Source organism: Xyrauchen texanus, chromosome 43 (assembly GCF_025860055.1).
Source record: "Xyrauchen texanus isolate HMW12.3.18 chromosome 43, RBS_HiC_50CHRs, whole genome shotgun sequence".
Taxonomy (NCBI): Eukaryota; Metazoa; Chordata; class Actinopteri; order Cypriniformes; family Catostomidae; genus Xyrauchen; species Xyrauchen texanus.
Window position 1 is genome coordinate 4,136,524 of NC_068318.1, and position 12,180 is coordinate 4,148,703.

The 12,180-nt window shown below is 42.6% G+C and overlaps 1 protein-coding gene across 7 annotated transcripts in view; it reads right to left on the reverse strand.

Moving 5' to 3' along the window:
- Nucleotides 1-5,888: 5,888 nt before the first annotated feature.
- LOC127635642 (PH and SEC7 domain-containing protein 3-like) overlaps nt 5,889-12,180 on the reverse strand; it is a 186,415-nt gene continuing 180,123 nt past the window's right edge. For all 7 annotated transcript variants that reach the window (XM_052115811.1, XM_052115812.1, XM_052115813.1 and 4 more), the window contains one exon: nt 5,889-10,256. In XM_052115811.1, coding sequence (XP_051971771.1) covers nt 10,056-10,256 — 201 coding nt within the window. In that variant the 3' untranslated portion in view covers nt 5,889-10,055. The remainder of the gene's footprint in view (nt 10,257-12,180) is intronic.

Here is a 12,180-nt window from a genome sequence, read left to right on the forward strand (position 1 = left end):
AACCTGGCTGGCTGCGGAGATTCGGCCATCGAAATCACGGGCTTTTCCGTGCACCGAGCGGACAGAGCGAAAGACCTCTCTGGTAAAAGCAGAGGTGGTGGTTTATGTTTTATGATCAACAAATCATGGTGTGATCAGAGGAACGTACATTTCATCAAGTCTTTCTGCTCTCCTGATCTGGAATATCTCATGCTTCTGTGTCGACCATTCTGGCTGCCGAGGGAATTCACAGCGGTCATCATCACAGCTGTGTACATCCCTCCACAAGCCGACACAGACCGGGCACTCAGGGAACTGTATGGGAGTGTAAGTGAGCAGGAAACCGAGCACCCTGAGGCTGCGTTCATTGTTACCGGGGACTTTAACAAAGCCAACTTCAAAACAATCGCTCCAAAATACCACCAACACATAAAGTTCAACACACGAGGGGACCGGGTTTTAGATCATTGTTACTCTCCTTTCCGGGATGGCTACAAATCCCTCCCCCGCCCCCCAATTGGCAAATCGGACCACTCTTCCGTTCTGCTTTTGCCCGCTTTCAAGCAGAAGCTGAAACGGGAAGCACCCACCCTCAGAACGATCCAGTGCTGGTTGGACCAATCAGACTCTGCGCTACAAGACTGTTTTGATCACGCGGACTGGGAGATGTTCCGGTCCGCCTCTGATGACGACATCGAGGTTTACGCTGACAGCGTAACATGTTTCATCAGGAAGTGCGTAGAGGATGTTGTTCCGACCAAAACTACACAGATATACCCCAACCAGAAACCATGGGTTAACGGCGAGGTTCGCGCGGCACTCAATGCGTGGTCCTCCGCTTTTAATTCTTCTAACACGGAGGAGCGTAAACAAGCCAGTTATGCCCTCCGGAACACCATCAGTGAAGCCAAACGCCAGTACAGGCACAAACTTGAAGGTCAGTTCAACACCACTGACTCTAGAAGCATGTGGCAGGGAATTAATACCATCACGGACTACAAACGGAATAAAGACTCCGCCGTGAACACCGCTGCATCTCTCCCGGACGAACTTAATACATTTTATGCTCGTTTTGAGGACAGTAACACCGCCCTCGCAGAGAGAGCACTCGCTGCTGACGCTACAGAGGTTGATTCACTCTCCGTCTCTGTTGTGGATGTAACCCGATCCTTCCGACGGGTGAACATCCGTAAAGCCGCGGGCCCAGATGGCATTCCGGGCCGCGTCATCAGAGCGTGCGCGAATCAACTGGCTGGTGTTTTTACGGACATTTTCAATCTGTCCCTCTCCCTGTCTGTAGTCCCCACATGCTTCAAAACGTCAACCATTGTGCCTGTACCGAAGCAAGCCACAATCACTTGTTTAAATGACTGGCGTCCTGTTGCTCTGACCCCCATCATCAGCAAATGCTTTGAGAGGTTAATCAGAGATTACATCTGCTCTGTTCTGCCCCCCTCTTTTTACCCATTGCAGTTTGCCTACCGCAACAACCGCTCCACTGATGATGCCATTGCATCTACACTACACACTGCTCTCTCCCATCTGGAAAAAAGGAACACATATGTGAGAATGCTGTTTGTAGACTACAGCTCAGCATTCAACACCATAGTGCCCTCCAAGCTTGATATGAAACTCCGGGCTCTGGGCTTAAATGGCTCGCTGTGCAGCTGGATCCTGGATTTCCTGTCAGGCAGACGTCAGGTGGTTAGAATGGGCAGCAACATCTCCTCATCACTGACCCTCAACACTGGAGCCCTGCAGGGCTGTGTTCTCAGCCCCCTACTGTATTCCCTATACACGCATGACTGTGTGGCAACACATAGCTCCGATGCCATCATTAAGTTTGCTGATGATATGACGGTGGTATGTCTGATCACTGACAATGATGAAAGAGCCTACAGAGAGGAGGTGCACACTCTGACACGCTGGTGTCAGGAGCACAACCTCTCCCTCAACGTCAGTAAAACCAAGGAGCTTGTGGTGGATTTCAGGAAGAAAGACAGAGAACACAGCCCCATCACCATCAATGGAGCACCGGTAGAGAGAGTCAGCAGTTTCAAGTTCCTCTGTGTCCACATCACTGAAGAACTCACATGGTCCGTCCACACTGAGGCCGTTGTGAAGAAGGCTCACCAGCGCCTCTTCTTACTGAGACGGCTGAGGAAGTTTGGAATGAACCACCACATTCTCACACTGTTCTACACCAGTACTGTAGAGAGCATCCTGACTGGCTGCATCACTGCCTGGTACGGCTATAGCACCGCCCACAACCGCAAAGCCCTGCAAAGGGTGGTGCGAACTGCCAAACACATCATCGGAGGTGAGCTTCCCTCCCTCCAGGACATATACACTAGGCGGTGTGTGAAAAAAGCTCGGAGGATCATCAGAGACTCCAGCCACCCGAGCCATGGGCTGCTCTCACTGCTACCATCAGGCAGGCGGTATCACAGCATCAGGACCCGCACCGGCCGACTACATGACAGCTTCTTTCCCCAAGCAGTCAGACTGTTGAACACTTGATCTATCACGATCAATAATTAGCACTGCACTTTATTCATCTTATATCTCACACTGGACTGTCAACATATTCTCCTCAATATACTACTTCATATATATATATATTTCATATACTCCTTATTGTATTGTATATTGTGTGTATTGTTTACTGTACATTGTATATAATTATTGTGTTGTGTAAGTATGTGTACATTTGATTTGTAAATTGTTGTTGTGTAAGTATGTTGTTTATTGTAATTGGTATATGTCTCGTCACTGTCATGACTGCTATGTTGCTCGGAACTGCACACAAGAATTTCACCTACTGTTGCACTTGTGTACATGGTAGTGTGACAATAAAGTGATTTGATTTGATTTGATATTTGCCTAATTTATTTGTTACCGATGATCAGTCTGACTCTTGCCAGACCTGTGAGAAGTAGAACATCAGATACTTGTTTATTGGATGGTGAGAGTGACATCACTGACAGAAAATAATTTTCCTGAAGTGGACCTTGCAGATTTTGTTCTTGTTTTAAGAAAAATGTAATACCTGTCCATTGCTTTTGCCTGGATATGAGGAAAGCCTGGTTTTGACAATGTGTGAATTTAGTTCCCCGTCTGTTGCTCACTTCGATGTTGTGTTGAGTGAAGTGAGACTAGTCACGAAAGTCGCAGCGCGGACAACCAGGCAGGTGATGTCCACCCTCGTGGTCGAGGAAGGTCACTTTTGGCTGAACCTGGTTGAGATGCGGGAAGTAGACAAAGTTCGTTTTCTCAACACCCCTGTCTCCCAGCTCAGCCTATTCAGCGACGACTTGCACAGCAGTTCTTGGAGGTGAAGAAACAGACGGAGGCCATTTCCCACATCATGCCCCGCTGCCGATCCAGCATGGGTCATGCTTCGTCTGTCACCAAGGGCGTCCCCCTGCGGCTCCCAAGCCAGCAGCTCCGCCTCAACCTGGGCCCAGCTCTCAGCCCCAGCGTTGAGCACCCCACAGGAAGCTCAAGCCCCCCATCTCCCGAACATGCTCGATGACCCGGAAGGCTCCCAAGCTTCCTGAGACGGACAACCCAGGGAATGAGACGTTTGCTCCGGAACTGGTAAGCAGATCACTCCGTCACCCAGCGGAGGGCCGGGAGGAGAATCCTTGTTTGATATTATTTCCTCTGCCGCAGACCGAAGTGCGGTACCCACATTCTCAATAAAAGAGCGATTTCCTCATTTCTTAAGTCATCTGGCCCGCAAATGCCATTCTCACAGCAACCTGGTGCCACACTCCGGTAGTCCTGGTACCCCGGACACAGACCCCTCACCTTTGGACCCACGATTGCTACCCCCGGCCAGCCGGTTCTGAGGAGTCTAGAGGATGCCTACACGGGACCTCCTCCTCAGTCACTAACCCGCCCCCTGCCAGGTGCGTGGAGCAAGGTAAGTGCTTAGAGTCTTCTCTCAGCACCAAAGCCTCGGGACATGTTATTGCCTCCCGACACGACACTACCTGCTCTGCACCGCTGTGAAGCATCACCAGGTACGTCAAAAGCGATTGTCCCCCTAGTGCCCCTCGCATGGAGCTTGGACTCGTGGCTTTCACTTCCCAACTCGGCTACGCGATTCAGTTCGCCAGGCCCCCGCCCCCTTTTGACGGTATCCGCTTTACCTCGGTGCACGGCGAAAACGGCAACACCCTACGTGTGGAGATTGGGACCCTCTTACTCAAAGCCGCGATAGAAGCTCCCCTTCAGCATGTTCCTGTCCCCTCGCGTCTTCACGAATGTCGCAGAGGCAGGCCTTGCCCCGCTAAGTGACGACTGGCATCCTAGCCCACTCTTGAGAGTCAGTGTGCACCCACAGGGACCAGGTGCTCAGGCACCTCAGCCATCTAGGGCTTCAGGTCAACGGGGAAAAGAGCAAGCTTGCCCTGGTTAAGAGCATCTCTTTTCTCTGCATGGAGTTAGACTCCGTCTCAATGACAGCATGCCTCACCAACGAGTGCATGCAGTCGGTTCTGAAATGCCTCACTTTATTCAAGCCAGGAACAGTGGTTCCTCTAAAACCTCTTTCATTGTATGGATAAATTCACATCATATTTCCATTCAAAAAAGTTGAATGAACAGAGTAGGAAAAGGTGAATGGAGAATGGGAAAGAATGGCAACTGCTCCATAACCTTGCTGCCGACATCACTGGCACCCATCCTCCTACACAATGAAAGCAAATTATACCCCTCATCCTGCCCATCAATGAAGAAATACCAGTTAACCAGACAAGGTTCTGAAACCATCACAGATGCACCAAACAAGTCATGACACACATCACTCAGGCACAGTAAAATCAATCTAGTAATCTGTGCTCCCAGTTCTTGCCAACACTGATCCATCTTGATTGAGATGTGAACCTATGGTCAAAGGTTGTTTGGACACCTGAACACCAACATTCATTTATACTTGTTGAACATTTTATTTCAGAACTATATGACTTAATCCCACTCTTTGGTGCTATAACATCTTCCACTCTTCTGAAAAGGATTTCCTCTTGATGTTGGATTATAGCTGCATGGATTTGCTCGCATTCAGACACAAGAGCATCAGTGAGGTCAGACACTGATGTTGGGTGATGAGTTCTGGCTCACAGTCAGCATCCAGTTCACCCAAAGATTTTCAGTGGGGTTTAGGTCCAGGCTTTGTGCAGGCCAGTCAAGATCTTCTATACCAGATTCAGGAAATTATGGCTTTATGGACCTCGCTGTGTGCTAGTGTTCGACTGATAGGCCGATATAATGCCAATAAATCACACAATTTAATATAGTAAATAACATGATGGTCCAGAAACCATGGATTGCATGTCCACATTAGCAAACACATTTTCTCTAAAAACACAGAATCAACCCAATTGTACATGCAGTGCATAATGAATAAGAAATGTACTTACAGGACACGTGAAACGCTTTTACTTTTGAAGTTGCACTCACATGCTCGTGCGGATCAATCTCCTGACAGTTTAAAAGGCCTGGATCACCTGCTTTGATTGTCATGGACCAGCTGTCATGATTTGTGAATCAGAGGAACTTTTGATCCTGATGTTTTTGATTCTGTTTGAATTTGCGCTTCAGAGGAAGATATTAGAGGAGCGCTTGAAGGAAAGAAAATGCTGGATTTTAATGAGGTTCATGAATTACATCTTTTTAAACGAGATATCTGCACATTTGTATACTATTAGAGTATATAATAGAAGTTTTATTGATATTTGCCTTTTATCGTTAGAAAAGTGAAAAGTTACAGGGAACTGCTGAGAACATGCTTTAGAGGAAAATAAATGGGTTAAAGCACAGAATGCTGGATTTGCTCAAGTTTTGTGATGTTTGTTTATTACATCTGTTTAAATGAGATTTGTACATATTTGCATATGGTATATGATAGTAGTTTTATTGATATTTGCCTTTTTATCATTAGACAAGACAGTTAAAGTTACAGGGAACTGTTGAGGAGAGAGAGTGAGAATGAAACAGGCGAGCACTTTACATTTACATTTATTCATTTGGCAGATGCTTTTATCCAAAGCGACTTACAAAAGAGGAAGAACATCAGCGAATCATCTTAAGGAGACAGTGGTATGAAAAGTGCCATATTACAAAGTTTCACTATCATCACAATAGTATACAAAACAGATTTAAGTGCAACAAGAAATTTAAATTTTTTTTTTTTTTAATTTTTAATGACCGGTTAAGTGCTCTTGGAAAAGATGTGTTTTTAGCCATTTTTTGAAGATAGAGAGTGAGTTAGCTTCCCGGATTGAGTTGGGAAGGTCATTCCACCACCGTGGTATGATGAAACTGAAAGTCCGGGAAAGTGTTTTGGTGCCTCTTTGTGATTGAACCCTCTGTTGTAGAGAAAAGAAGAGAGAACTGTGGCTGGCTGGTTTATGGCCACCTTTTTGTTGACCCTGCCTCCAGATTACCTAGCTCTAAGATGAGGAGCAACAAGTGGGTCATGTTGAACAGGTTTTGAATCACACAAATTCTGCAGTATGCGTTGAAATGTCTCTGAAACGGTCATAAGTAAATCCTGATGCATTGACTGCCCAAGACAGACCAGATTGACCGGTCTTTTTAACCTTTGACAATTTTCTGTTAAATGCTAGTTGTGTTTTTCATGTTTTACATCACAAACGAATGTGGCAGAAACATAACATGGTCAAAAACTGTAATATTTGGCACACTGATCTGATTGGATCTGAATAGTCCTGCCACCAGCTGCTTAATTTTTCCTCATTGAACCCTTCATTTGTTATTTAACACAAAACACATACTCTGAAAGCAGCTTTACAGAAAATCATACTGTATGTCTGTAATGTCTTAACGACATGATTTATAGTAAAAAAAAAAAAAAACATTTTGATCTGTTCCCACCAATTACTGTATATCACTTTAGAAGACATGAATAAAACCACTTGAGTTTTATAATTAACTTACGTCCTTTTGTCAACATTAGTTAGCAATGTGTACTACAAGTCATGTATTGAGTAGATTAAGTGATAGAACTATTTTGGTATGCAAGGTTTAGAACTTGAGTGATTGACAAAGAATGATTTGATTTGACCATTTCAAACTATATTAGGCGCAATCTCAGATTTTGCAGCAACTTGGTTTCCTATAAAAAAAATATCAATAAATGAAACAAAGTGATCATAAATACCTTTGGAAATCCTTGGATTCACTCAAGTCATGACTCTCTATAGCAGAATGATGTTTCCATCAGCCATACAGCGCATGTCATTTAGGATAATTGTATCATGCTTAACGCAATGCTCTTGATGTCTGATAACAGCTGCTTCCAGCTATATTTTTTATGCATCTATTCAGCATCCTCATAATATATAATGTTTGTTAAATATGATCGTAGATGAATAGACTGGTGCAATATTATACTGCTGGTAAGTGTACTGACTAATGTAGGCATGACTCTAGGACAAAGTCTACGAAGTCTATAAGGAAAAAAGTTATTTCTTGCTTATTTTTGAGGTACTTTCAGAAGATGTGTGGCATGAAAATGAGTGCAGATGCAGTACATGGTTAAATACAGTATTTTATTGACTGAAGCCAACATTATGTTCCTGATCTTAGTAGGCAGGCGTAAGACACGCTAGTGCCAAGAGATCACCTCACCAGCAAATCCAATTTTCTGAACACAGGGCAACAGGTATATTTAACAACATTTACAGATTTAAAGGAAAAGTACAGGATCACAGAAGAAAAAAACTAAAAACTAATTCACTATGTTTGAGTTTGGACATCAAATGGCCCAAGTGATGGCTAAGGCGCATTATAAACCAGCTGCTCTCCTTCATTTGAGAGGAGATCAGAAAATACAGGGTTTGATAAGAGTAAACACACAAAAATGACATTGCTGGAGTCAGCATGGATAAGTTGTAACGTGCAAATCAAGTTCAGTTCAAGGAAAATAATGCCATTGAAAACACAGAGATGTGACAAAATGAGTGTGCCATTCAAAATAGTGAGACTATCATAAAATAAGCAAGATTTTTCCATTATTTTCAATTTATGAATGACTTTTATGTTAAATCTCACTTTTAGATCTATTTTTCTTTCAGAAACCCTTAAGTGCACTTGCATGCCACCATCTTTGTTACAACATGCTTTCTCATTTTCTTTTGCCGTTTTCTACATCCTACTTAAAATCATGAGATGACTTCTGAAAAATACTAAGTCTCTTTATGCCATGCACAGTTAAAGGGTTAGTGCTAGAGTTACGTGTCACAGGAAACTATTTGGTCTGGAGAAGTGATGAACACCAAACAACAGAAAACACATCTGCACATAAAAAGAAGAGTAGACCTCTTCATATCACCTTACATACTGATTACAGTTTTGTAGTATTAATGACTATGGTTGTGATCTGCTTATATACTGCTCGAAATAATGCACTTAGTTCTAAAAGTAGCAAAAACAAACAAAAAAAGATGAAGTGCTTTTGTGTTCAGAACTGGACAAGAGAAAAAAACAGTTATGACGTCTGTTGTGTTTGAAATTTCAAGGCAAGAAATACAAGACACAACAATATAAAGTCCGTTATAAGAGCCTGAAATGACTGATATGAATGAATCCTTTCCATTTATCAAATAGATAAAAGTACTCAAATTCAGAATAAAAACATAAAAGCTAACAAAAATAAAGTGTCCATAAAAATATTTCAAGTAAACAAATGTCATTTTAGATGGGAAGGATTGCTATGATAATAAACTGATATTTATAAATGTTATAAAAAGTCAATAGGTTTGGTATGGCAAATATTAGTTGGTGTGCAATAAACAATGTAGAACGTTCATATAGTGTTCACGTCAGTTCTTTCCATAATGCAAATGTATCAATGACATTTTAAATTCAAGATCAGCATCACGAAAAGCAATAGTTCCAAAGTGAAATGTCCTACAACAACGCAGATAGTCATTTAAAAATCATGTCCTGGAACAAACAACAGCAAAAACACAAACCACAGACAAACTAACACGACTGTACCTTCGGCTGTGTACCATCAACTAAATCAACACAATTTGGTTATTTTCCAACAACCTGCGATATAATAAAGTAACTTATCACTACCTTTTATAAAGCTCTCTAAAATACTCAAAAGAACTCATTTATAAAGTGCACTATAAATACTACTGTCATCTTTACAACGTTTGGAACTGAGAATTAAAAAGTCAATTATATAAGATTATAAAATACACAAAAAGAGCATTGGCATTTACACTACTCAAAAAAGCAGAAGTATACTCTTTACTTCAACAGATAAAAAAATAAATGGCACAAACTGCACAATTGATGATGTTTACGGTAACATCACTTTGCAGTCTGAAATGCCAGAACTCAGCAAGTACCTCTAAAACATCATTATAAAATTATCTATTTAGAGTTTGTCCATCGCTGCAACATACTGGTATGATACATTAACTGTGAGAATATATATTGAGAATTTGGTGGTTTGTTAGTAAATTGATAGCGGAATATATCATTAAACTCAATGAAAGGCTTTCATAACAAATTCAGGATCGTATCATACACTAAAATCTCATGATGGATCCTCGAAATGTCTAAAACAAAGACCATTTAAACCTCTGCCTTGCTGCAGGCTGTAGTCAGTTCGATGTGTGGTTATGAGGTTGTTTGCATTTATATTTCAACATTTACTGAATTTATATATTAAAATCACAGGGAACCTTCAAAGTGAGCCTACTACTCTACTGCCTAGTATATCTATGGTAAAATCAATGTGGACATTTCCACTAAATTGAAGAGAATACTTCTCTTGAAGAAAAAGCAAAGAAGGGGACAGCACACACTAAGAGAAAGAAATCTTTGCACATTCACAAATAAAAAATAAAACACATGTATGTCATGTTCTGCACAATTTGCTCCACAAGCACCCATTGATCAAGGGAGACCAAGAGATTTACATTTCACATAAATCTTTTCTGATACAACTGTCAGCAGATAAATAAATTACATCCAAATACAGTCACGCATGATATACAGTGGCTCTCTGACGGGAGGCTGAAGGTTGTCTATGTAACCTTGGGTGTCTCGGGCCGGTGATCTTTCCGCTCGGACGTGTTGCGTTTGACTTTGGCGGCAGCCGGCTGAGACTCCTGGTTCAGGGAGGGGCTGGACTGAGATTTCTTCAGCGCTGCGTCTCCATCCCTGGGCATCAACACCTCTTTCACTCCCTCTTTAAGAAGCTTCACGTACATCTCGTAACGGCTCTCCTGCAGAGAGGAATTCACAACACATTACACTTCTTATCTTTTCAATAGCAGCAACTCTTGTACTACCGTTCAGCCAGAAAAGGAGAAAGTTTAAACAAAACTTCTGCTCCAAACCCTAGTGCGCTACTTCCTCACTGTCTACCGCCTAAGGTAGCATCCAAACTGAAATGGAATCTTACAAGTTACTGATTTGAAACATTTAATTGTAGCTTATCCTGGCCAAGAACTGCCCACTTAGACAGGGAGAGCCACCTGACATGTAAAGTGACCAATCACAGTTGGTTTTGTTTTTGCATGCTGTTTAAGGGTGTGTTAAATCTGAGATATGTTATACCTCCACAGAATACCGGCATGGAAAAAATAAATGTATCTAATGCTTTTGTCTTTGCCTTTGTCGCCTGTTGTGTGCATCGCATGGCATTTGCCTCGCTGATGTACGCTCAGGTTTCGTTTAGTGTGAAAATGCATGACATCACTTTGTTTGGCGTTGCTATGCATTCTCTCATTTGTTTGTTGGTTAGTATGGGCGTATATTGCCTTTATGTTTTGGCGATGTGTGCTCATGCCATTCTGGTGTTATGTTGTCTTGTGAGAGCACGTGGTTTTGTTTTGTTTCTGTATCGGCGTGTGTCTCTCTGTTTTATGTCATATCCCGCCTCCTTGTTTGCTTATTATTAGTTAATTTGCCTTTCTGGGGTGTCGGAGTGTTGTTTGCAGTTACAAAAGTTTGTGTGCTTCAATTCACTCAGAGTCCTCCTCACTTGTATGGGATTATTTCCTTTGCCATGGCAGTGTAGGAGTTGCCAGTTTTGGAGCAGGAAGTTCAACCTCTTTCCTGCAATGGAACAATAGAGGAGATTCCTCCCAAGTAGACACTGTGTGGCTTTTACAGCTGAAAAGTAAAAAAACAGCATCTTGTGCTATTGTAGAGGCTGAATCGGACACTGAGGACGTTTCACTTCAAGATGGTCAATCAAAAACATATTCTTACGCATATCAGTCTGGAGACTGTTTTGTGAATGGGAACCAAAAGGATGCACACTTCCAGGTCCAGATTGCTCCTTGTCACATGTGATTTCTCTGATTTGCCTTCAGAGGACGACGACATCAGTTTTGGGTCTTTAGCCGCAACTAAGGCTAAGTTGTGTCTCTGAATTACCTGAACTGGCTGATTTAGGCTCGCTTGAAGGAGTTGGCTATGGCCCACAGAGAAGTGGCCTTCGAGCAACTATTATGCATCCCCTCACATAAGGTTCCTGTTCTAAGTGCTATGCAAGGTTGAGGAAGGACAAGGAGACTATAGGAGATATTCTATTGGTGGCACTACTGTGGCCCAACCAATTGTAATTTCTGGACCTGTTTGCATTGATGCACTTCCTTGGGAGACTTCCACAGGAGGGACCTAGTCTATCAAGTTTGACACCTGCAGACAGGTCCTTATAGTATGACAAGTATTGACACCTTCTTTTGTATGTTTGAGCACACTCTCTCATAAGAAAGTGTTGCTGTTCGCGCTAGCTTGGGTGAAGTGCATTGGTGACTTACAGACCTTGACTTGTTTGACAAAAAGAATGCCCTGTTAGAGCATTGAATGATTAGGTTGATCACATGCATGAATGGTGTAAGACCCATCAACTGTTTATATCTTTTTGTGACCACGCAAAAACTCTGGCCATCTCCAAACAATAGCCTGCATGTTGAGGCGAACATGCAGGCTATTGAGGCACATTGGTTGCCTTGCCTGATAAAAGCACAATCTAACAGAATAGTGAATAATTCTTGGGCTTGATCTAAGGGTGTCTCTTTGGAAGACATTAATGTGGCCACTGGCCACACCTTTGCCAGATTTTACAGTTTGGATGTTTCTTCCCTAGCTTCCCAGGTGTTAACTGTGAAAGGGGTTGTGTTTCAGTTTGGAGTGGGG